Below are 26,315 nucleotides of genomic sequence, written 5' to 3'. Positions count from 1 at the left end.
CCAGCCCTGACCGCCGGGGAGACCCCCCACCCTGCTCCCAGCAGCACAGCGCCCCCCAGTGCCACCCCAGGGCATCGGGACCAGCCCTGACCGCCAGGGAGACCCCCCCCCTGCTCCCAGCAGCACAGCGCCCCCCAGTGCCACCCCAGGGCATCGGGACCAGCCCTGACCGCCAGGGAGACCCCCCCCACCCCGCCCCCAGCAGCACAGCGCTCCCCAGTGCCACCCCAGGGCATCGGGACCAGCCCTGACTGCCAGGGAGACCCCCCCACCCCGCCCCCAGCAGCACAGCGCTCCCCAGTGCCACCCCAGGGCATTGGGCCAGCTCTAACGGCCAGGGGAGACCCCCCACCCCAGCCCCAGCAGCACAGCGCCCCCCAGTGCCACCCCGGGGCATCGGGACCAGCCCTGACCGCCGGGGAGACCCCCCCACCCCGCCCCCAGCAGCACAGTGCCCCCCAGTGCCACCCCGGGGCATCGGGCCAGCTCTGACCACCAGGAGTGACCCCGTTTTGCGGCCGAGACAGAGACTCCCGTCTCAGGTTGGAATTTGGGTTTATTCTGATCAGAAAATTGATGGTGCCAGTCTGGGGCGCTGAAGCAGAGGCGAGTCCAGGGTCCAGGCCGGGTGCATCAGGGCCAGCCCATGGCCCAGCGACAGACGCCCCTGTGGGGAGAGAGAGAGGGAAGATGGGGGGGCGGGGAAGGAATGCAAAGAGCGAGCGAGAAGGGAGCCATAGCAGAGGAAGGACAAGCCATTGGAGGAAGGCCGCCCCCAACCCCCACCACACTGCCCCTCTCTGCGTGTTGCTCCCAGTGCCTGGATGGAGTGGGGCTGGACCAAGCTGGGACCCAGAAGGGCAGTGGGGGGCTCGGGGGCTGGGCAGGGTAGTTCGGGGCCCTGAAGGGCTTGGTGGCTGGAGGAAGGGAAAGTGGAGACCTGGGGAACTCCCTGCAACTGGATATCAGGTCCGTGGGTCAGGTCTGGTGGGGGCAGAGTCCCAGGCTGGATGGGCCCATTGGTCAGGCCCGGCAGTGGGCGGGGGGAGGTTCCCGGGCCGGAGGGGCCCACGGCACTGATATGGAGGGTCCCGGGAAGCTCACCCCAGCAGCAGGGTGCCCAGCAGGGCGCTGAGCGCCAGCCCCACCATCAGCAGCACCACGTTCCTCTTGTGCAGCGAGTTGGGCTCGGCCAGCAGCTCCGAGAGCCCGGGGAGCCGGCCCTCAGCCCCCCGCCCCGCTGGGGACTGCAAGATGGCACGGAACATGTCCTGCAGCTCTGTCTCTGCCCCCTGGCTGCTGGCAGTCACTGCGGGGAGACAGAACCCAGGAGTCCTGGCTCCCAGCCCCACGCCCCTGCTGCTCCAACCACTAAACCCCACTCCCCTCCGAGAGCTAGGGATAGAACCCAGGAGTCCTGGCTCCCAGCCCCCCGCTGCTCCAACCACTAAACTTCACTCCCCTCTGACAGCCAGGGAGACAACTCAGGAGTCCTGGCTCCCAGCCCATCTGGGTCTAATCCACCAGACCCCACACTCCTCTCAGAGCTAGAGATAGAACCCAGGAGTCCTGACTCCCAGCCCCCCGCTGCTCCAACCACTAAACTTCACTCCCCTCTGACAGCCAGGGAGACAACTCAGGAGTCCTGGCTCCCAGCCCATCTGGGTCTAATCCACCAGACCCCACTCCCCTCCCAGAACTAGGGATAGAACCCAGGAGTCCTGGCTCCCAGCCCCCCCTGCTCTAACCACTCAACCCCACTCCCCTCCTTACCATTGAGGTAGAAGTAGTTCCGGGCTAGCACGTCATCCTCCTGGGCTAGCTGGCAGGCGTAGGTGCCACGGTGCGAGCCCCGTGTGGGGCGGAGGACGATGGAGGAGCTGGCACCTGGGTGCAGGTCCCGGAAGAGGGAGAGATCTCGGGTCCGGAGCTGGGGGGCAGGGGAGAGCAAATCAAGGGGGTGACAGGGAGAGGGGGGGCAGGCGTCAGGGGAATCGAACTCAGGACCGTGGGCAGAGCAAAGGGGCTGGGCTGACTCGAAGGCTGCCACTAGGGGTTGTAGGGCGCAAGGGGCATGGAGTCAGGGCAGCAGACACCCCTCCCAGTAAAATTACTTCCTTTCACCCCCACCCCCATCTGCCAAGGTGCCCTCCCCATGTCTTCCTGCTACCCTAAGAGGCAACCACAACGCGAGACAGACCCTCCCACCCCCACACTCACGTCTTTGACAAACTTCCAGCTGTGCCGGACATCAGGGGGGGTCTGGAACTGGACCCTGCATGTCAGAACCGTCCTCTCCCCCTCGTTCTTCCAGACGTCCTCCACTGGCAGGCAGAGAGCAGGGGTGATTGCGGGTGGGGATGGCAGTGCGGCCATCTCTGGGGCGGGGCACAGGGGCTGCTTATATAGGGACCCCGCCCCACAGGGAATCCCTGGCCCAGCACTGAGATGCGGCCACCTCGGGTGGGGCGTGGGGCTGGTTATCCAGGGATTCCTGTGTAGAGCTGAAAGCACAAGGGGGATTTCTGGAGGCTGAATAGAATCCCCTGGGTTGGGTTTGGCCAGGACTCCTGGGTTCATCATCTGGAACGGCCAGGGAACCCCGCAGCACAGCGCCCCCTAGTGCCGGGTGGGGATTTGAGGGTTTAGCATGTACCTGGACAGTCCAGGGGGAGCTGACACGCCACTCGGCTGCACGAGGCACATTTGTAGACCTGGGCGTCTTTCTGGTACCCTGCGGAGAATAGCAAAGTGGCAGGGGAGCCCAGGGCTGGGCTGGCAGGGGCTGCGGGTCGGGAGTGAGGGGACCGGCAGGGCTGGGGGGGGAGCCCAGGGCTGGGCTGGCAGGGGCTGCGGGTCGGGAGTGAGGGGCACCGGCGGAGCTGGGGGGTGGGGAGCCCAGGGCTGGGCTGGCAGGGGCTGCGGGTCGGGAGTGAGGGGACCGGCAGGGCTGGGGGGGGAGCCCAGGGCTGGGCTGGCAGGGGCTGCGGGTCGGGAGTGAGGGGCACCGGCGGAGCTGGGGGGTGGGGAGCCCAGGGCTGGGCTGGCAGGGGCTGCGGGTCGGGAGTGAGGGGACCGGCAGGGCTGGGGGGGGAGCCCAGGGCTGGGCTGGCAGGGGCTGCGGGTCGGGAGTGAGGGGACCGGCAGGGCTGGGGGGGGAGCCCAGGGCTGGGCTGGCAGGGGCTGCGGGTCGGGAGTGAGGGCACCAGCAGGGCTGCGAGGGGGGAGCCCAGGGCTGGGCTGGCAGGGGCTGTGGGTCGGGAGTGAGGGCACCAGCAGGGCTGCGAGGGGGGAGCCCAGGGCTGGGCTGGCAGGGGCTGCGGGTCGGGAGTGAGGGGCACCGGCGGAGCTGTGGGGGGCAGGGGCTGCGGGTCGGGAGTGAGGGGCACCGGCAGAGCTGGGGGGGGCAGGGCTGGGCTGGCAGGGGCTGCGGGTCGGGAGTGAGGGGCACCGGCAGAGCTGGGGGGGGCAGGGCTGGGCTGGCAGGGGCTGCGGGTCGGGAGTGAGGGGCACCGGCGGAGCTGTGGGGAGGGGGCAGGGCTGGGCTGGCAGGGGCTGCGGGTCGGGAGTGAGGGGCACCGGCGGAGCTGTGGGGAGGGGGCAGGGCTGGGCTGGCAGGGGCTGCGGGTCGGGAGTGAGGGGACCGGCAGGGCTGCGAGGGGGGAGCCCAGGGCTGGGCTGGCAGGGGCTGTGGGTCGGGAGTGAGGGCACCAGCAGGGCTGCGAGGGGGGAGCCCAGGGCTGGGCTGGCAGGGGCTGCGGGTCGGGAGTGAGGGGCACCGGCGGAGCTGGGGGGGGCAGGGCTGGGCTGGCAGGGGCTGCGGGTCGGGAGTGAGGGGCACCGGCAGAGCTGGGGGGAGGGGGCAGGGCTGGGCTGGCAGGGGCTGCGGGTCGGGAGTGAGGGGACCGGCGGAGCTGGGGGGAGGGGGCAGGGCTGGGCTGGCAGGGGCTGCGGGTCGGGAGTGAGGGGACCAGCAGGGCTGCGAGGGGGGAGCCCAGCCAAATGTCAGGACTCACCGCATGGCGGGACGCAGGCAGGAGCTGCGAAGGGAGAGAAACGAGCGAGGATGAGGCCATAGCAGGGAATTCCACCAGCAGCAGAGACCCACGCCCTGCTGCCCTGTAGGGGGCGCCGTGTCTGATCCAGCCTCCTGGCAGGGACTGGATGGCTGCTGGGGGGGGGGCGGGGGTGTTTGCCGGGTCTCAGCCCCTGTGTCCCAATAGGCTGAGGGCTGGGTGGGCAGGACAGGGGGTGCATGGGGGGCTGTGTGTATCGGGGGGGGGGTCACACTGGGTAGTCGGCTCCCAGCCCCCCTCTCACCTGGTTTCAGCTGAGCCAGCTCTGGCTGGATCCGCGCCACGGTCTCCGGCACAGCCACCTGGTAGGGAACTGGCGGGGAGAGGAGGTCAGAACCAGGCCCCCCGTCCGCACCCTCCCCCTGCCTTTCCAGCCCCCACCGCCCTATCCCTCCCCTCTCCTCCCCTTTTCCCAGCCACTTCCCCTTGCTCCCCCCACCAGGATCCTTCCCCTCCCCTCCCTCCTTCCCCATGGCCGCCACCCCAGCTCTGACCCACCCTTGGCCATGCCCTTCTGCTCCAGGGAGAAGATGACGTTGGAGAAGATGTCCTTCAGCTTCTCCATCTCCGCCACACCTGGGGATGGTGGGAGGGGGCTGGTGAGGGGACAGGTTCTGCTCCGGGGTCCATCCCTGGGGGGGCATGAATGGAGGGATGGGCAGAGGGATGGATGGAGGAGATGATGGAACTAGAGGGATGATGGAGGTAGGGATGGATGGGGTGAAGACGGAGGGATGATGGAGGTAGGGATGGATGGGGCTGAAGACGGAGGGATGGGTGGAGGTAGGGATGGATGGAGGTGAAGACAGAGGGATGATGGAGCTAGGGATGGATGGCAGTAGGGATGGATGGGGTGAAGACGGAGGGATTACAGAGGTAGGGATGGATGGAGGTGAAGATGGAGGGATGACGGAGGTAGAGATGGATGGGGTGAAGACGGAGGGATGACGAAGCTAGGGATGGATGGAGATGAAGACGGAGGGATGATGGAGGTAGGGATGGATGGGGGTGAAGACGGAGGGATGATGGAGGTAGGGATGGATGGGGGTGAAGACGGAGGGATGATGGAGCTAAGGATGGATGGGGTGAAGACGGAGGGATGATGGAGGTAGGGATGGACGGGGTGAAGACGGAGGGATGATGGAGCTAGGGATGGATGGAGGTGAAGACGGAGGGATGATGGAGGTAGGGATGGATGGGGATGAAGACGGAGGGATGATGGAGGTAGGGATGGACGGGGTGAAGACGGAGGGATGATGGAGCTAGGGATGGATAGAGGTGAAGATGGAGGGATGATGGAGCTAGGGAAGGACGGGGTGAAGATGGAGGGAGGATGGAGCTAGGGATGGACAGGGTGAAGACAGAGGGATGATGGCGCTAGGGATGGATGGGGTGAAGACGGAGGGATGATGGAGGTAGGGATGGACGGGGTGAAGATGGAGGGATGATGGAGCTAGGGATGGACGGGGTGAAGACGGAGGGATGACGGAGCTAGGGATGGACGGGGTGAAGACGGAGGGATGATGGAGCTAGGGATGGATGGTGTGAAGACGGAGGGATGACGGAGCTAGGGATGGATGGAGGTGAAGATGGAGGGATGATGGAGCTAGGGATGGAGGGCCAGGGAGCGGTTAAGCTGGAGGAAGGGAAGGATGGAGCTGAGGGATGGTTGGGTGATGGAGCTGGAAATGGAACAAAGGCTCAGGGGAAGCTAAAGCAGAGGCCAAAGGACAGGCTGGAGCGCAGTGGAGCTGTGGGAGGGCTGGACAGACAGACAGGAGGGACAGAGGGAATGGAAGACAGAGCTGCGGGAGGAGGCCAGGGTGAGGCTGGAGGGCCAGCCGGCCGCCTGGCTCCAGGGCCCCACTCACCCACCACCAGCTGGGTGTGGGGCTGGAAGGCGGCCCGCAGGGCGCCCAGGCAGGCCACGTGCCGGGAGCTGGTGTGACCCAGGAAGACCTGGCAGACGCGCAGGCGCTGCTGCGGGGTGGAGAAACAGTCGAGGCAGCCAGGTGCCCGGGGGGCCAGAAGGAGGCCGAGGCAAAGGGGCAGCAGCAGCTGGGAGGCCACAGGCATCGCCCAGCACAGGGGGCACGGAACCCACTGGGACATCACAATGGAGGGGGCAGGGCCCCGCCCACCCCAGAGGTGGCTGCAGCGCAGCGCCGGGCAAGGGGTCCCTGTATAACCAGCCCCCAGCCCCACCCCAGAGGTGGCTGCATCCCAGCGCCAGGCAAGGGTTTCCCGCATACCCAGGGCTGGAGGAAAGACGGGAGAAGGGGTGGGGAGAGCTGTCGGCCTCAGAGATCAGTCTCCATGGAAACCAGACAGCCGGGCATGAAACTGAGAATTAATATGTCCCTTAAACAGAGGGGGGCCTGCGGGGCGGGGGGATGAGTGCATCAAAGGGATGAGAAACGCCCCCCCCCACGCCAGCTCTGCCGGTGCCCCTCTCTCCCGACCCGCAGCCCCCTCCTACCCCAGCCCTGGGCACCCCCCACCCAGTTCTGCCGGTGCCCCTCACTCCCGACCCACAGCCCCCTGTTACCCCAGCCCTGGGCACCCCCCACCCAGTTCTGCCAGTGCCCCTCACTCCCGACCCACAGCCCCCTGTTACCCCAGCCCTGGGCACCCCCCACCCAGTTCTGCCGGTGCCCCTCACTCCCGACCCACAGCCCCCTGCTAGCCCAGCCCTGGGCACCCCCCCACAGCTCTGCCGGTGTCCCTCACTCCCGACCCGCAGCCCCCTGTTAGCCCAGCCCTGGGCCCCCCCCCCAGCTCTGCCGGTGCCCCTCACTCCCGACCCGCAGCCCCCTGCTAGCCCAGCCCTGGCCTCCCTACTCCCACCCTCTGCAGAACTGCCCTAGCCGGGGGCGAGGGGGGGCTGCTAGAGCCTGGCACAAAACGATTTTTCCATAGTAGTAACCTTGGAAAAGGAGGCAGGAGTTTAGAGCTGGGGGGGGGGTGGGGGGGCGGGGCAGGGAGCCCGGACTCCTGGGTTCTCTCCCCAACTCTGTCAAGTGGTTGGAGCACAGGGGCGGGGGGGGGCGGGGTGATGAGACGTCCTCCCCCGTCCTCCTCAGGGGGTCCTGTGCCGCTTAGCTTGGGGGGTTCAGCTGTTTGATGGTGTCTGTGGGAGTTTGAGCCCTGAAGGCACAGAGACACCCGTCAAACCTGCTCCCTCGGGTGGGTGGGTGGGTGGGGAGGGATCTCCCCGGGGGGCTGGCAAGGGGCTCAGCGTTGTGTCCTCCCAGGCCTGTTGTCTCTGCTCAAACACAGGCAGAGCTCAGCCAAGACTCCGACCACGATCAGGGCCCCTGGGGAAACCGAGGCACCGAGCAGGAAAGCTGTTTCTCCAGGGTAGCACAAGGCGTCTGTGGTGGAATCCCGGGGGGAGCCAGGACTCCTGGGTTCTAGCCTGACTCCGGGAGGGAAGGGAGTCTAGTGGTTAAGGGGGGGATATTCGGTTGTCTGAGTCCCCGGCGGTGATGCTGCCCCCGCCCCCGGTGCGACGGGCTGAGACCTGCCCCGCTGGCTGCGCTGTGTCGGGGCCAGTCGCTCGGTTCCCAAGAACCTCACCTGTGAATTCTGCGCTGCCCTCACAGGTTAAGGGTCTCAGGGACAGAGACGGCTGCCGGGAGCGAGACAGAGCCGGGGGAGGAGAGCGCAGCCCCGGGGGTCCCGTTCGTCCAGCTGGAGCAGAGGAAGAGAGCGGGTGCTGAGAGGTTAGAGGGGGGAGAGCACCCAGGGTGCGGGCTGAGTGGACTGGAAGGAGGAGCCTGGGCTGCGGCTAACTTTGGAGGGATGGGGGATTTTGGATGGATTTTGTCAATGCCCCTCAATCCTGACACGCACCCCATACCATTTATCTCCACTCTGGGCTCCCCTCGGCTCTGCTGGTGCCCCTCAATCCCAACCCGCACCCCCCTGCCAGCCCAAGCTCCCTTCCCCCAGTTCTGCCAATGCCCCTCACTCCTGACCCACAGCCCCCTGTTAGCCCAGGCTCCCTTCCCCCAGCTCTGCCAGTGCCCCTCACTCCTGACCCACAGCCCCCTGTTAGCCCAGGCTCCCTTCCCCCAGCTCTGCCAGTGCCCCTCACTCCTGACTCACAGCCCCCTGCCAGCCCAGGGTCCCTTCCCCCAGCTCTGCCAGTGCCCCTCACTCCTGACCCACAGCCCCGTTAGCCCAGGTTCCCTTCCCCCAGCTCTGCCAGTGCCCCTCACTCCTGACCCACAGCCCTGTTAGCCCAGGCTCCCTTCCCCCAGCTCTGCCAATGCCCCTCACTCCTGACCCACAGCCCCCTGCCAGCCCAGGATCCCGTCCCCCAGCTCTGCCAGTGCCCCTCACTCCTGACCCACAGCCCCCTGCCAGCCCAGGGTCCCTTCCCCCAGCTGTGCTAGTGCCCCTCACTCCTGACCCACAGCCCCCTGCTAGCCCAGGGTCCCTTCCCCCAGCTCTGCCAGTGCCCCTCACTCCTGACCCACAGCCCCCTGCTAGCCCAGGCTCCCTTCCCCCAGCTCTGCCGGTGCTCTTCGCTCCTAACCCACAGCCCTCTGCTGGCCCAGCCCCACACACACTCTGGGGTGTTCCCCTGGTTCTCTTCGCTGTCTTTCTGGTGATGCTGTCAGGAGGGGGAGCCAGGAAGCGCTGCTCCAAGAGGGAGCTGTTGGGGGCAGAGGCCTGTCCTTCCATCCCGCTGGGAAGCCCACCCCGAATTAGTCAACCTTTCCACAATAGGTGGGGGGCGGGGGAATGACAGATTTTGTTGCCCGAACAAAATCCCAGTCGGGGGGTTGCAATGAGGTGCGTTGGGGGCGCCAGTTAAATGCAGATTTTATCAGCCAGGGAGGGCTTGGGGGGCTCGGCCGTGGGTACTGATCGGCCATGGGAAAGAGACGCTAGTCAGGTACCAGAACGGGCTCCCCATCAGCACGTGGCCACCAGACCGGGCTACTGGGGCCCAGGAAGGCCAGTGACCTGCCAGCGAGCGGTGGATGGCGGGAGGGCGGCCAGCAGCTATCCCCAGCCCTGGCTGGTCACCAACAGGTAGCACTGCTGGGCCGGCTCTCCACGGCCGGGGCACCGGAAGGGGAGGGATCCACCAAGCCAGGGCGACGGCCACAGCCTTGGGGACCTTCCCCACAGCCCCATTGCTGGCTCCAAATTCAGAGAAACGGAGCCACCCCGAATTCCCCGGGAAAACAAGGCTTTGAACCCTGAACTATCCCGCCTGACACCAAGGGGCAGAGATGCTGGCTGTGTGTCACCCCCACCTCCCTCTCCCGTCTCCCCCGATATTCCTCAGGTCCCCCCACTCTTCCTCAGACCCCCCAATATCCCCCAGGCCTCCCTCTTCCCCAGGCCCCCCGATATCCTTGCCAGGACCCCCGAGTGTCCCTGGGCCACCCCCACATTTTTATCTAAATTCAAAGGTTTCTAGACTATTGGAGAATCAGCCAGACCCAATTTCTGTCAGTTCCCAGCAGACCCCAAATAGGGACACGGGGCCCTTCCCCTCTAGGGGGCACCAGTCCCGATGGGGCCCCAGTGACAGCAGGAGGTGGTGGCTTGGGGGGTTGTGTGTGGACACAATGTGGTTCAGCAGCTCCGTGTGTGAACCAAGTTTGTTCGGTCTCAGCTTCCCTTGCTGGCAGGAGGCCGAGGGTTGATGGGCCACAGGGACCCAGCCCCTCCCCGGCTCTGGGATACTGGGGGCCAGGAGCTGGGGGGACCCTGTTATACTCACCTGTTGCCCCTCGTGACAGAGGGCCTGGGGTGCTTGGAGACCTGCAGCACAACACACACACACCCCACAGCCTGTAACATCCCCCAATACCCCATGTAACACCCCCACAGCCCATAACATGCCCAACATCCCCTGCAAGAACCCCCAACACCCGCCCCACAGGCTGCAATATGTCCCAACAACCCCCTCAACAACCCCCATGCTCCCAACACCTGCATAACCTCCAACTACACCTAACACCTCCACAGCCTGTAATGCCCCCCAACATCCTGTGTAATGCCCCACATCTCTTGCAACAACTCCCATGTCTCCCAATACCCCCCCACACAGCCTGTAACACACACACACCTGTAACTGGGCAGGGTCTGCCTTTCCCATCCCACTTCAATCCCCTTCTTCTATCCCTCCATCCCTGCCTTTCCCATCCCCCTGCACCCCTCCATCCCTCTTCCTCTATCCCTCCATCCTTGCCTTCCCATCCCACCCTTCCTCTACCCTTCCATCCCTGCCTTCCCATCCCCCCATACCTGCCTTCCCATCCCCCCATCCCACCCTTCCTCTATCCTTCCACCTCTGCCGTCCCATCCCCCTGTACCCCTCCATCTCCCTTCCTCTATCCCTCCCCTGTCTTCCCATTCCCTGTACCCCTCCATCCCCCTTCCTCTATCCCTCCATCCCTGCCTTCCCATCCCCCCATCCCACCCTTCCTCTATCTTTCCACCCCTGCCTTCCCATCCCCCCATACACCTCCATCCCACTCTTCCTCTATCACTCCATCCCTGCCTTCCCATTGCCCCATACCCTTCCATCCCACTCTTCCTCTATCTCTCCCCTGCCTTTCCACCCCCTGTACCCCTCCATCTCACCCTTCCTCTATCCCTCCATCCCATCCCCCCATTCCTCTATCCCTCCATCTCTGCCTTCCCATCCCCCCCGCACCCCTCCATCCCTGAGCCTTTCTCGCTCCCCCTTTTCTCCCTCTTCCGCTGCTCCCCCCGCGCCCGCCCCTCCCCGCCCCGCGGCGGGACTCAGCCTGTCGCTCTCCTCCGTCCTTGGCTGTCTCCTTCCCTCGCTCCGCCGGTGTCCGCGCTGCCCCGGGCGGGTCGGACAGAGGGACGGACGCGGGGTCTGTCTGTCGGTCGCTGCCCCGGGCGGTGTCTGTGGCGCTCGGCCGCTCCCCGCGTCTCTCTCCTCCGCGGCGTCTGTCTCGCTCCCCCTCTCCGGCGGCGGGGCCGGTATCGCAATGCGGCGCTTGTCTGGCTGGAGCCGCGCCGCTGCCGGGCCCGGCGGGGGGGCGGGGGCGGCCCAGGGCCGAGCAGCCAGCGAGCGGCAGGTGGGACCCGCACCCACCCACACAACACCACAATGACACCCCCCCCGACACAGCACCTCCACCGTAACACACACCCACACATCCCCCACACACCACAACACACACCCACACAACACCACAATGACACCCCCAGACACAGCACCTCCACCGTAACACATACCCACACACCACAACACACACCCACACAACACCACAATGACACCCCCCCGACACAGCACCTCCACCGTAACACACACCCACACATCCCCCACACACCACAACACACACCCACACAACACCACAATGACACCCCCCGACACAGCACCTCCACCGTAACACATACCCACACACCACAACACACACCCACACAACACCACAATGACACCCCCCCGACACAGCACCTCCACCGTAACACACACCCACACATCCCCACACACCACAACATAAACACCCACACAACACACCCCACATAATACAACACCCCCACCACAATAACACACACGCATATAACAAAACACCCCAACACCGCTGCAATAACACCCCCACAACACAGCACCTCCGCCATAACACACAGCCACACGCTACAATAACACACACCCACACAACACACCCCACATAACACAACACACCTCCCCAATTACAGCCTGCCACAAAACACCACTCCCATAACACCCACCTATACAACAACCCTCCCCGCCACAACACACCCACACAACACAAGACCTACACCACAACACACCTGCATATAACACAACACCCCCACAATAACAGACCCACAACACAGCACCCCACCATAACACACACACACACCACAATAACATACACCTCCACTATAACAACCCCCACAATATCCCCCACCACAATAACACACAAACACAATATCACCACCACCATAATACACACACATCACACATACAACACGCCACAATACAACACCTCACCACCATAACACAACACAACACACACACAACACCAGAACCACCACAGTAACACATAAAACACAACACCCCACTACCACAGTACACACACAACACCCCAAATATCCCACAACCAAAATAACTCACCCAACACAATATCCCAACACCATCACACACACTGTAAAATACAACCTCACGCACAACATAACAATTATGCTAACCACACATCCCCTGCACAACTACCCAACACCAAACAAATACACATACCTGAACACACCCACAACAATGCTGCACAACTACACACACCACAATGTCACACAATTATACACAAGTGGACACAAGAATCATGTACATGTAAAACAAGATACCAGCAAAACACATCTATATCCCCCGTTCCCACCACACACAACACTGTTCAACCACACACACAAGACATGACAACATCTCACAACCCAGCAGCGCCTCAGAATCACATCCACAGTTCCTTGACAGCACAACACAACCACGCACCACCACAATACCACACAATCCTAAACATCCCAACAACCACTCCGCCCATATCAGCGCACAACTACACACAATTCCCTGACTACACAGCACACACAACCCCAGCCATGTCTCTACAGGCAACTCAGGAATTAACCCGGCCAATCCTCAGCCACAGGGAGTCCCGCAGGTTAACCCAGCCAATCCCCAGTGGCAAGGAGTCCTGTGGAGCAGCCCGGCCAATTCCCAGTGGCGGGGAGTCCCACGGGTTAACCCTGCCAATTCCCGGAAGAAGGGAGTTTCGCAGATCATCATCGATAATCATATTCCACCATGGCGAATTACTGCATTACTCACCTCCGCTCGTTGCTGCCCCCTGCTGGCTCGTCTCCGGGGCTGAGCAGCGCCCCAGGGAAAGCTAGGAGGCTGTACAGTTATCTCCTGCGGGTGTTATTCTAAACCATACAACCTACTACCTCAGCCTGGGGCACGCAGAAGAGCCGGGCCAGGGAGAGGGGGTTCGAGTCAGGTGCGGCTGGGGGTCTAGGGATCGGCTGGGGGAGTGGGAAGGAAGCAGCCCAGAGCAGCTGGGGAGGTTTATCCAGAGGCGTCGGCTGTCTCTGGGTAGAATGATTTGGTGGGTTCTTGTCTGACTGGCCTTTCACCTCTAGGGGGAGCCGGCCCTGATCCAGCCCCAGGGCGGGGGGCTGGCAGGCCCAGGGGGTGGGGAATGGGACATGGGGCCTTTCCCCTCTAGGGGGCGCTGGTTCTGATCTGGCCCCATTCCGGTGGGTGGAACCTATGGATGAGTGGGCGGGCCTGGAATGCCGGTGGGCGGAGTCAGCCCGGGGTCGGTCTCCAGATGTCCTGGCCAGGATCGACACATACCCACAGACTCGAGCTTGTGTGAGGCAGTCGTACCGCAAGTTCGGATCTACGGGTTTATGGCAACCGGCAACGCCGCGGCGGGACCCACCGGCTGGCAGCCCCGGCCTCGGAGCCCTCCGAGACGAGACGGTGACTGCCAGATAGCAGGGGTGAACCTGAAAGGCGGGTGGGAGAGATGGCTGGACGGACAGAGGGGTGTGTATGGCGGTGGATAGATAGATAGATAGATAGATAAATAGTCAGTCTTGCAAGGAACAAATTTCTCAACTTGGAAAAACAAAAAAGTTTTTCATTCCTATATTTAAAACAACAGAACACGCCCAGAGCAGGGAACAGAAGCCAGGTGTCCTGGCTCCCAGCCTCCCTCCTCCCCCTCTGTTCCAACCTAGTAGGCCCCACTCCCCTCCCAGAGCTGGGGAGAGAACCCAGGAATCCTGGCTCCCATTACCACCTCCTCTAACCCTCTAGACCCCACTCCCCTCCCAGAGCTGGGGAGAGAACCCAGGAGTCCGGGCTCCCATTACCACCTCCTCTAACCCTCTAGACCCCACTCCCCTCCCAGAGCTGGGGAGAGAACCCAGGAGTCCGGGCTCCCATTACCACCTCCTCTAACCCTCTAGACCCCACTCCCCTCCCAGAGCTGGGGAGAGAACCCAGGAGTCCGGGCTCCCATTACCACCTCCTCTAACCCTCTAGACCTCACTCCCCTCCCAGAGCTGGGGAGAGAACCCAGGAGTCCGGGCTTCCAGCTTTTTTCATTTAATTCTTTGACTCTTTCTCAGATTCTCACAAATACCAGAGACCATTTCTGTGGTTAACAAACCCCATTCCTTGTGCCTCCGTTTCACCCTTTTTCTCATAGGAACTCGCTCTCTTCCTGCTGCTGATTGCATGCACCCTTCTGGGCGTGAGGGCAAAGGGAGCACCCGCCTCGCTAGAAGCCCCCTGGAGACTCCAGGTTGGGTGATGGAGGAAGGTAAGGTTGGGGGGTGGGGACGAGGGGGGGGAAACAGTCTGAGAACGGGGGGGGGGGAGAGGGGCTCTGCGACTGCAGCTTTCTCCACCTGCGGTGGTGGAAGGGAGCAGAACCGAGTTGTGTGGAGGGGGGGATCCTAGATAGGAGCCAGGCTGGATTTGCTGGGAGGTGTGGTAGGGTGCAACGCGATCGGTGGTTGTGTGTGGCCGATAAGCATCACAGAATAGCCTAGGTGCGCGGTGTGGGGCTAGACACCGAGACTCATGGGTTGGCTGCACAGAGATGCTGGTTTCTGGCTCATTCTGACTGCCCGGAACCCACTAACCCCTTGTCCCGGGTCGCTCCGCCTCAAACGGGCCCTCATGCCACGGGCTACCTTCTTATGCTGGACAATCTGCTCTGCCCGGCCTGTAGCTGGGCCACTCGGCACCTCATCCCAGTCCCGCAGCACCGCTCGGCCTGGCTTCAGAGCGTCCCCTCTCCCAAAGAAAAGAGATTTCTTCCCCGCCTGGTCGCTCATATCACATAATGTAGATAGTGAGACACTATATTTCAGTTTAGGTCGTGTATTACATATCCTAGCAGATAAACAGTATGTCTATAGTAATGTCAATTAGATTTAAGCATTGTTAAATACAAAATATAATATAAAAACCCATATTGTATATTAATGTAGCGTATAGTATCAGAGGGGGAGCCGTGTTAGTCTGAATCTGTAAAAAGCAACAAAGGGTCCTGTGGCACCTTTGAGACTAACAGTTAGTCTTAAAGGTGCCACAGGACCCTCTGTTGCTTTTTAATGTAGCGTATGTTTAAGCATTGTTAAACCTAATAAAATATAGAAACTCTTACTCAGTATTAACGCAAAGTATGTGTAAGTATTGTTAAATTAAATGTAAAATATAATATAAATACGTATATTCTATCTTTACACTATATTTAATTTTATATTATAAATTTGTTCTATATTACTTTAATTTATGTTTAAGGATTGTTAATATCATATCATATAATATAGACTATCTATATACTATATTTCAGTTTTGGTTTTATATTACACATGTATTCCAACAGATAAACATGCTCTATATTAATATAAACTATGTTTAAGCATTATTAATTAAACGTAAAAATAATGAAAAACTCACTCAATATTAAATTATGTTCCAGCACTGTTAAATTAAATGTAAAATATAAAAATTCATGCTATCTATACACTGTATTTCATTTTATATTATATATTCTTACAGATAAAGTTCTATATTACTGTAAAGTGAGTTTAAGCATTGTTTAATAAATATAATATAATTCATATGTAGCTTAAACATCATAATCTCTGCATACTGAATATATCTCTGTGTTAGAATAGAAAACAGAAAATAAAATAAAATATAATAGAGACACCATGTGATGTAAGGTACATTTTATGGGATGGTATTTCTATTTTATAGGCTAAGCCATCCCTCAATGCATTTACACACAGTTATCTTATCATAACGTAAAGATGCTTAACTATACTGGTCCTTAATGAAGATCATGTTTACGGGTTAGAATCTATAATCTACGAATACCACCTAGTGCTTCTATAGTGTTTCTCACCAGCAGCTTTCAGACCACTTCACAGTCATCAAGGTATTTATGCTCCCAGCATTACAGTGGGGCAGGGCTGTGCTATCACCCCACTTTACAGATGGGGAAACTGAGGCACGGATGGGGGTTAAATGACTTGGCCAAGGTGTGACAAAGTGGGAAGTTTGGGTCGTATTTTGATGAAGCCCGTGTGTGCCTCAGTTCTCCCCCTCCCCCCAAAGTGATCTCTCCGGGCAGGCCAAGAGACACAGGTGTGTACGTGCCACCCAGCTGTCTGAGAGGGGAGAGAACTGAATGGGTCCCTGAACACAGTCCAAGGTCGGTCCATATCAATGGGAATCGGAGGAGACTGGCAAACTCACTTGCCAGGACAGGGCCACCCAGTGGGGGACGGATCTCCCTGCCGCAGTGCAGGGAGCGGAGCAGAGAGGGCTTGGGGAGGGGGGGGGGCAGAAGGGTAGGCCCAGGAGGGAGTCTGGAAGCTGACTAAGGTAGGAAGTCGTAATTCCCCTAATAAATAACTCTCATAACGTACAGCGCCTGGCGCGATGGGAGCCGGGGCCAGCACTGGGGCTGCTGGGTTCTACCGTAATACCCCTAATAAATAGCACTCATAATGTACAGGGCCTGGCGTGATGGGGTCCAGGGCCAACACTGGCACTGTTAGGGGCTACCGTAATACACCTAATAAACAGCACTCAGCAGGCACGGGAGCTAGCCTTGACTGCTAGCTGTCCAGCTCTGACCCACGTCCCTCCTATGCTGTCACCCCGGACGGCCAGACGCAAGCGGGGAGCGGCAGCCAGGCTGCACCCCCAGCAGGGACGACATCACAGAGGGGAACTGGGGGAGACTAACACCCCCTAGAGGTACGTCCCAGTCACTGTGCCTGACAGCCCAGCCCTGCTGCTCACGCCCAACCTGCAGCCCCCTTCTAGCCCAGCCCTGGGCTCCCCACAGCCCCGAGTTCCCTGCCCAGTGAATCCCGACCAGTGCTGGGTTTCTCAGCCTCAGCCATCTGTGAGCATTTTCCCCAAATTTAGCTCTGAGATCCCAAACTCTGGGAGGGGACTGGAGTCTAGTGGTTAGAGCAAGGGGGGGCTGGGAGCCAGGACTCCTGGGTTCTCTGATGGTCTGAGGTCCCATGGTTTCCCCCCGAGGCCCATGAGGCCCCTCCCTTCTCCCTGCCTCCACCAGAACCATCACCCCAAATCCTGGAAAACCTCCATGAGGGGACCCGTCTCTCGCCACCCACCGCACGAGACCCCCTGCCTCCCAGGGGAAGAGGCAAGGGAAGAAAGGAACGAAGGAGAGGACGTGAGCGGAAAGGGGAACGAGAGGAAACCCCCCCCCGGTGACTTACCTCGTCTTTTCAGTCACTGGCCATTCTGAGGGGGCAGACGGATGGAAGGAAGGACTCACCCCCAATGTTTGGGGGGAAGAAGAGCGTGACCGCCTCTCTGGAAGGTTGAGGGGGACAGGGTGGATGGACGGATGGACGTGGAAGGAGGGGGGGGGGGAGGAAGGAGAAAGGAAGAACCGGGGGGGGGGGGGGCTGCCAGGGCGTGAGGGAACGAAGCAGACAATGGAAAGGAGCGATGCAGACGGAGGAAAATGCCCAGAGCCGGGCACGGTGCCAGCTCCCTCACGCCCCCCCAGGCAGTGGGCACCACTGCCAACGCCCCCCCATCCCGCCCGGTTCCTCAGCTGTAATGGGGGAGCATGGGGCTGGGGAACCTGGGGGGGCTCCCAGGGTACAGACTGCCCCATAATGAGTGACCCCCCCACACACCCAGCCTGGGGGAGGGGCCATTCTGGGTGCGGGGGAACTGTGTCTGTCTATCATGCCTCCCCCAGACAGCGTGGCGGTTGGGGGGGGGCGCTGGCACGGCTGGGCGCGTTGCCATAGCGACCGCTGCCATTGTCTGGCCGGAGGGTCGGTGCCCGCCTCCCCTCCCCCAGGCTGTAATGAATTCACATCACCGCACACAGCAGACACCCCCCCTTGGCCAGCGCCCCACCAGAGACCCCCCCAGACCTGGCAGCCAAACACGACCAGCCTGAGAGCATCTGCCCCCCTCTAAACCAGCGAGAGCCCCCCCATCTGGCAGCCCCCCTGGACAATCTTCCTCCATTGCCCAGAGCCCCCAGCTACCCTGCCAAGCACCCTAGCAGCCCCCCGCATAGAGCAAAGTGGGGTGGAGGACATGGGGGGATGGGGAGACCCAGTCTAAACCACCCCCCCACAGGGAAATGCCTCTCCCGGGGGGCCCTTCCCTTCCCCCCTCAGGACTCCAGCTGCCACCCTCCACCCCTAGAGATCAGTGGGGTAGGGGGGTTGGGGGATGGGTCAAGAAGGGACAGTCAATGAAGGGGGCAGGGTCAATGGCGGGGGGGGGGTCCCCCAAGGGGGTCGGGCCAATGGAGGGAGAGGCTAAGAGGGCTCAGTTTCATAAAGGGGAGGAGTCAATAAGAACATTCCATTAGGGGTGGGGCCTATTGAGGGTGGGGTTGATGGGACTGGGCAGGGTCAATGGGGTGGAGTCAATGGAGGGAGGGGCCAATAGGAGTCATTCCATAAAGGGGAGGAGTCAATAAGAGCATTCTATAAGGGGGTGGGACCTATTGGGAGTGGGCCAATGGGAGGAGGGTCCTTAAGGGCGGAGTCTAGAAAGGGGTGAGGCCAATGGTGGGGGGGCCCTAGGAGGACAGTTGATGATAGTTCTCCATGAGGGGAAGGGGCCTATGAGGAGTGGGGGTTCCTAAGGGTCCTGGTCAATGAGGGGCGGGGTCAATGTCAGGGCACTATGAGGGGGAGGGGCCTATGGGACTAGAATTCCTAAGGGGGTGGAGTCAATGAGGGGAGGGGTCTATGGGGCGGGGCCTATGGCTGTGTTCTATGAGGGGCGGGGCCTATGGGAGTGGGGTCCCTCAGGGGTGGAGTCAATGAGGGGAGGGGTCTATGGCTGTGTTCCATGAAGGGGAGGGGGTAAGAGGGGGTGTCAATGGGGGACCTTCCCCTCCCCCTCAGCCTGTCTTGAGGGGAGCGCACCCCCCAACGGGCTCAACCCCTCCCCCTCCGCGCCACTCAGTGAAAGTGAAAGAGCTGGTCGGCTGCCAAGGGAACCTGGTTCCCTAGCAACGGCCTCCGGGCGCTTGGCAACGGGCCAGGCCCCTCCCCGCGTGCCCAGCAACCCTACCCTTCCCCCCCCCGTCAGTGCCCCTCACTTCCGACCTGCAGCCCCCTGCTAGCCCAGCCCTAGGCTCCCCCCAGCCCTGCCAGTGCCCCTCACTCCCGACCCACAGCCCCCCAGCTCTCCCAGCCCTCAGTCATTCTGCCAGGGCCGAGACAACGTACAGGCCTGGAGAAGGGGCGGCTGGGCTCAGGCGTTCTTGGCTTCTCTCCTGATGCTAGAAGCTGGGATTGGAGGGGGTTGGGTGAGGTGGGATGGGGGGGCAGGGACCCCTCAATCTTCAGACCCTTTCCACCCCCCGCAGCCAACGCCATCCTGTCTAGAGCGGCGCACGGATCCGACCCTCGGGGGGAATTCCTGACAAGCTGATCCATCACTGTGTAGCCCTGCAATGCAGCCCAGCGTTGGTACAGCAGAGGGGTGCCAGGGCTGGGCTAGCAAGGGCTGCGGGTTGTGAGTGAGGGGCACCGGCAGAGCTGGGGGGGGGTGGGGCTGGGCTGGCAGGGGCTGCAGGTCGGGAGTGAGGGACACTGGCAGAGCTGGGGGGTGGACCCAGGGCGGGGATGGCAGGGCAGCTGCGGGTCAGGAGTAAGGGGCCCAGCGAGCAGATGCAGGGGTGGGCTAGGGAACTTAAAATCCTCCTGGCATCGGAAGGGTTAACCCCAAATTGTCCCACTCCCCAACTCTCCAGGCTGGGGGTGGGGTGCGACCCACCAGCTGCCATTTTGTATCCAGTGCCCAGAGCAAGCTGCACCCCCCCACGTGCGTCTGTCCAGCCAAGACTCTTGTCCGCCCGTCACATGCTCTCCCTGCTGTGATCCAGGGATCTGAACAAATGGGGGTCCCCCCTTACAGCTCTGATGGTGCCCCTCAATCTCGACCTGCAGCCCCCTTGGCTCCCCACCCCCACAGCCCTGCCGGTGCCCCTCAATCCCGACCCGCACCCCACTGCTCCGCCGGTGCCCCTCAATCCCGACCCGCAGCCCCCTACTAGCCCAGCCCTCGGCTCCCATCCACCGCTGTGCCGGTGCCCCTCATTCCCGACCCGCAGCTCCGGCTGATCCGAAAAGGGGCGACGGAGGACGGGGGGAGACGCTCACCCTGAAATCTCCCCAGGATGGGCCCGAGGGCTCCGGCTGGGTCCCGGGCGCGGCCGAGCTGCGGGGAAGAAAGGAAGGAGAAAAGGGGGTGAGAGGAGGAGTGGAAGGATGGCGCGCGGGAGCCGTGGGGCTGGGCAGGGCTGCCAGGAAGTGCCCGGGGGGCAGGAAGGGAGGGAGGGTGGCGGGGAGGGGGGTCCGGCTGGGGGGGGGACTGTAGGACCAACCTCGGTGCCAGGGATCCGGTCGGTGCCAGAGAAGGGGGGGGAGGAATGAAGGATTGTGGGTAACAAGAACAGAGCTGGGCTGGTATCCAAGGAGCAGCCGGCCCTGTGGTTAACTCTCTCCTCCCCCCCCCAGGGGTGGATCGGCAGCGCCCGGCTGGCCCCAGCCTCGAGCCCCCGGCCCCCATGGCATCGCCCCCAGAGACCGGCGTGGGAGGGCAGTGGCGCCTAGTGGTTGGGGTGGGGGGGCAGGCTGGGAGCCAGGACTCCTGGCTTCTCTCCCCTGCTCTGGGAGGGGAGTGGAGTCTAGTGGTCACAACGGGGGGGGAGGGGGAGGCTGGGAGCCAGGACTCCTGGGTTCTCTCCCTGGATCTTCATTAGGAGTTCAGCTCAGCAGGTTTTTGGCTAGGCTCGGGTGGGTGGCTTCCCTGCTGGCCTGTGTCTTTCTGAGTCCTGCGGGGTGGAGCTGGGGGACCCCTCCCTCTCAGCTCCCCCCCACCACTGCCCCAGGAAGTCTGGGGTTGGGGCGGGGCTATGAGGGAGGGGGCAGGGCTTACAAGGATACATTTTCCCTCCCAAAAGGAAAGTTGCTTGTATAGGGTGACCAGATGTTCCGATTTTATAGGGACAGTCCCGATATTCGGGTTTTTTTCTTACATAGGCATCTATTACCCCCCACCCCCATCCCGATTCTTCTCACTTGCTATCTGGTTGCCCTACTTGTCGCTGAGATTGTGTTGGGGGGGGGGGGGGGGGGCTGTGGTGAAGCACAAGCCCTGTTGTGGTGACACAGCTGTGTGTTTGCACCCCCACTTCACAGGCAAAGGGGGAGGGTTGTTGGACAGTGTGTAGTTAACACAATAGCCAAGAGTGTTGGGGTTAGACTCAGATTGGCCCTGTACAGATAACGCACACACAAACGGTTGTGTTGACACGTCTGTCTGTCTACACTTTTATGTGATACTACACAATCATTGTGTTGATGTGCCTGGGTGTCTATACAGTTGTGTGACACTACACAATCGTTGACATAAGCATGGTGCTGATGTGCACGTGTATGTTTGTGTGGACACTCTTGTGTGACATGTCACAGTCACTGTGTTATTATTCCAGTGTGTGCATGCACACCTGTGTGATACTACACAATCCTCTCAAAGCTCCTGTGTGTGTGGACACACTTGTGTGACCACACAATCATTGTGCTAACGCTCCTGTGTGTGGAGAAACTCATGCAACACTCCACAATCAGAGAGTTGTCTTAACAGTCAAGGGCGTTATACACAAATGTCACACACACACTGCATTGTGTTTCACTGAGTTAAAACTGCCCTGTTCACAAATCTGGGTGAAACTGTTCCACCATGTTAATATCATCTCGTGAATAGGGGTGAATTAACCTCAGGCGAGGGGTCTAGACTCTAGTGGTTAGAGTGGGGGGTGGCTGGGAGCTAGGACTCCTGGGTTCTCTCCCTGGCTCTGGGAGGGGAGTGGGAGAGCAGGGGGGCTGGGAGGGAGCCAGAATTCCTGGGTTCTCTCCCCAGGCTTATAACTTACTCACTACAGACAAAATGGGTAGAGCTGGGGTGGGGGGTGCCCAGGGCTGTGCTAGCAGGGGCCTGTGGGTCGGGACTGAGGGCCACTGACAGAGCTGGGGGGTGGGAGCAGGGCCTGGGCCAGGAAGGGTTAATAGGGGGGGGGGGTCAGGCTCTGGGCTGTGTTAGGCCCCGTTGCCATGGCAGCAGACTGTCTTGCTGGCTCTCCCTGACCCCTGAAGGGGGGTTGTTGGGGGTCCCATAGGGAGCAGGGGATTCGCACAGACGACCCACAACCTCTGAGCGATGCACAGACACACGTAGCGCCTCCTACAGACCCCTCGCACCACAATGAGACGCAAAGCAGCACAGTGACACAGCCATACACCATATCACCCAGAGAGACACCCAACAATCCCGTGACACCCACCGAGAGCAACACACTGACACACAGCCACCTGGCTATGCAGAGACACAACATTACAGGGGGGCACATGCTGAGAAAAAGATACACAACCTAACACGGAGGTTGGGACACAACAACGCTAGGCTACGCACAATGTATTGAGAAACGGAGACACAACAACAGAGAGTGAGCATGCGCACACACCACACAGTAACACACGTACAAAGCAGGCCCATACAAGCAGAGAGACTCACACACAGCAGGTACAATGACACACCAAGGCCAAAAAATACAGTCAGAAACAACAATGCGTGTGCGCGTACACACACACACACACAGAGCAGGGCCCATATCCTCCAGCAGGGGGCAGCAGGGACACACACACACACACACACACACACACACACACACATATCAGGGGTGCAACTTGACTCTGCCACAAGAAATAATCTGGACAGTTTGTGGGCACGGGGCCTTTCCCTGCTAGGGGGCATTAGCCCCAATCTAGCCCCAGAGTGGGGGAACTGGCTGTCTTGAAGCAGATAGGATTGACTCCCAGCCCCCCCCCATTCTAACCACTAGGCCCCACTCCCCTCCAAGAGCCAGGAGTCCTGGCTCCCAGCCCCCCTGCTCTAGCCACTAGTCCCCGCTCCCCTTCCAGAGCCAGGGAAAGAACCCAGGAGTCCGGGCTCTCTGCTTTAGCCAGTGTGGGTGGGTGGGGGGGGTGTTTCTTAAAGCAACAGCTGCTGACTAAGGACACCTGAAGGAGTCCCCAGCACACCCTGAAGGGATACAGGGTGTGGGGAGACACTGGGGACCCCAGCGGGGGAGGGGGGGTCTGTCTGTCTGGAATAGCCACCAATATGGCTGGACCCTGGAATGACCCCACATCCTATCCCCCCCAATTCCTCAAAGAACACCCCCCAAAGAATACATGCGCTTGGCCCTTTAAATCACCCCATTGGCCTTGAACTTTTAACCCTTTCTGGGAGGGGGGGGGAGGCCTTACCAGCTGGTTGTCCCAGCAAAGAGCTCCTCCATCCCCACCATCCTTCCTTCTTCTCCTCCTCCATCTCCCCCACCTTCCACCCTTTCTTCTGCTCCCCCTCCCCACCTCTTTTCATCCCTCTCAGCCTCCTTCAACCTCTCCAGTTCCCCAGCCAGCTCCTTCCCTGGTCAATTGGGTTGAACAGATCTGAGTGGGGGCAGGGAAGTGGGGGCTAGAGAGGCTGGTGCCCCACCCCAGAGGTGGCTGCGTCTCAGCGTCTCAGCGGCGGACAAGGGGGCCCTGTATAAGCAGGCCCAGTGCCCCACCCTAGAGGTGGCTGCATCTCAGTGGTGGGCAAGGGGTCCCTGTCTAACCAGCCCACGCTCCACCCCATAGTGGCCTCGTGTGCATGGAATGACAACATTGCCGAAAACACCCGCTCAGTGTCATGCAACTGCAACACAACTCCGCGCTTGTACCACAACCAGACAGCAGCACAGTCGCTCGGCGCCACAACCGTGGTCACGTGACCACAGCCAGACAGGGCTGACACCCCCCTGCGCGTAATGAGAACACACCCCAGCCCACACCACTGCTGTGACACAACGGCAACCCCAGCGCACAGCTCTGGTACCACCCTGCCACCGGAGCTGTGCAGCAATGCACATTGTGGTGTAACTGCAACACAATGGAGCAGCACTGCCATCCTGTAATGGGAACCAGGCCTTGTCCCTCAACCACACACACACACAGAGCAAGGACCGTCCTCTCCACCAGGGGGCAGCAGGGACACACACACACACACACACACACACACACACACACACACACACACACACAGAGCAGGACTCGTCCCCTCCACCAGGGGGTAGCACACACACACACAGAGAACAGGGCCTGTCCGCTCCACCAGGGGGCAGCAGGGACACACACACACACACACACACACACACACACACACACACACACACACAGCAACAGCACCTGTCCCCTCCAGCAGGGGGCAGCAGGGACACCCACACCCACCTGCCAGCTCAGCACAGAAACTGCCAAATCTCCCAGCCAACCCCCTCCCAAATCCAGCTCACTTCCTCAGGCCCAAATTCATCCCCACCCCAGTCCCCTAGGGTCAAAGGTCACAGAACCAGCTGGATCAACCAGAGCATTCAAGTAGAAAATAACACTCCCACCCCCGCCACCAGCTCTGCTGGTGCCCCTCACTCCCGACCTGCAGCCCCTGCTAGCCCAGCCCTGGGCTGCCCCCTCCTCAGCTCTGCTGGTGCCCCTCATTCCCGACCTGCAGCCCCTGCTAGCCCAGCCCTGGGCTGCCCCCCGCAGCTCTGCCGGTGCCCCTCATTCCCGACCCAGGTTCTATCCATGTGAAGAGAGGCCAGAAATGGGGCTGGAGTGGGGGCAGCAGAGGGAGTTTAGTCTGGGCGGGGGGCTGAGGTAAGAGTCACGAGGGGTGGGGGTCCTGCTGAGAGCCCCCCGGCTTGGTGCCCTTCATTCCTGACATGCCACTCTCACTCCTTCTCCCCCCTTCCACAGCTCCCTCCCAGGTCCCAGAAGGTCAGGTTTCTAAGAGGCTTCTGGCTCTGACCCAGACAGTGAAAGTGAAGGGGGATGTGAAGTCTGAGATCGTGTGTGTGTGATTGTGAACAGCAGTGTGTACGACTGTCACTGTGAGTGTGTGACTGCCAGTGTATGTAATTGTGTGTGTGCGCGATTGTGACAGCAATGTGTATGACTATAACTGAGTGTGTGACTGTCACAGTATGTAAGTGTGTGTGTGATTGTGAAAATCAGTGTGTGTGACTGTGAGCATGTGACTGGCAGTCATGCAGTGCGATTGTGTCTAACTTGTGAGCGTGTAAAACTGTCACCATATGCAACTCTGTGTGTGTAGTTGTGAACAGCATTGTGTGCGACTGTGAGCATGTGCCTGGGAGGTGTTGCGTGCAGTTGTGTCTAACAGATTGTGTATAATTGTCACTGCAAGGCTGTGCAATTGCCATTGTCAGGGTTTGTGACTGTCACTGTATGTAAATGTGTGTGTGGTTGTGAACACCCATTTGTGCAACTGTCACTGTGTGTGACTGAGTGGGTGTGATTGGGGCTGTCCATGTGTATGACTGTCACTGCATGACTGTATGCCTGGTTGTCACTGTTCATGGGTGCAATTGTCACTGTGTGCAAGTGAATGTGTGCGACTGCAAACATCTGAGTGTCCGATTGTCACTGTGTGAAACTGTAAGTCTGATTGTGTAACACTGTTTAACTGTGATTGTGTAACTCTGAGTGTTCAGGTGACTCTGTGTGTGTGTGTGTGTGTGTGTGTGTGTGTGGGTCCCTCCACAAATGCACCTGTTCGATCACCTACCCACACAGTTGGAAATACACACTCCGTCTGCAGACACACAAACACCCTACACACATACACACAGAGCCACACGCGCACAGTCACACACACACACACACACACGACAGCTCAGTGTGCATGAACATATATACACACTGTGTGTGTGACTGTTTCTACGGCTGTATGTAATGGGAATGTGGCAGTTATCTGAACCCAGGAGTCCTGGCTCCCAGCCCTCCCCCTCCCCCGCTCTGACCCACCAGCCCCTCCTCCTCTCCCAGACACTATGATTTATGCATAGGCGACAGTGCTGGGAACGACCCCTGACCCTGCCCATGACCTCTGACCTCGTCTGGCTTCACAGACAGTCTGCACCTGGGACTTGCTCCCCCTTGACCCCTTAATACTCCCCCACCAACCGCTGCCAGACATTAACCCCGCGAGCGCCACGGCCCTGCACAGTCGGCACCTAACCTGGGTCTAACCTGGCTCTGGGAAGGGAATGGGGTCCAGTGGGGGATGGG

At 60.6% G+C, this 26,315-nt stretch overlaps 1 protein-coding gene across 1 annotated transcript; it reads right to left on the bottom strand.

The window, feature by feature from the left end:
• Positions 1–513: 513 nt before the first annotated feature.
• On the bottom strand, positions 514–14,921 carry SPACA6 (sperm acrosome associated 6). Its single transcript, XM_054011234.1, has 9 exons — positions 14,778–14,921; positions 7,656–7,866; positions 4,321–4,389; positions 4,017–4,040; positions 2,657–2,734; positions 2,221–2,324; positions 1,774–1,930; positions 1,105–1,309; positions 514–667 (listed from the first exon to the last, which is right to left on the bottom strand). Exons 1-9 carry the CDS (start codon positions 14,919–14,921, stop codon positions 634–636), a joined length of 1,026 nt encoding a protein of 341 aa, XP_053867209.1. The 3' UTR covers positions 514–633.
• Between the last annotated feature and the right edge of the window lie 11,394 nt (positions 14,922–26,315).

Source organism: Malaclemys terrapin, chromosome 21, assembly GCF_027887155.1.
Source record: "Malaclemys terrapin pileata isolate rMalTer1 chromosome 21, rMalTer1.hap1, whole genome shotgun sequence".
Classification (NCBI taxonomy): domain Eukaryota; kingdom Metazoa; phylum Chordata; order Testudines; family Emydidae; genus Malaclemys; species Malaclemys terrapin.
This window is presented reverse-complemented; position numbering and strand designations above follow the sequence as displayed.

Excerpts from the sequence above, each read along its gene's own strand:
- SPACA6 (XM_054011234.1), bottom strand. The coding sequence starts at position 14,921 with ATGAGCGACCAGGCGGGGAAGAAATCTCTTTTCTTTGGGAGAGGGGAC. Across the intron at positions 1,310-1,773 it reads GAACTACTTCTACCTCAATG|TGACTGCCAGCAGCCAGGGG; the intron begins GTAAGGAGGGGA and ends GTCTCCCCGCAG. Across the intron at positions 668-1,104 it reads CTGGGCACCCTGCTGCTGGG|GGGCGTCTGTCGCTGGGCCA; the intron begins GTGAGCTTCCCG and ends CTCTCCCCACAG.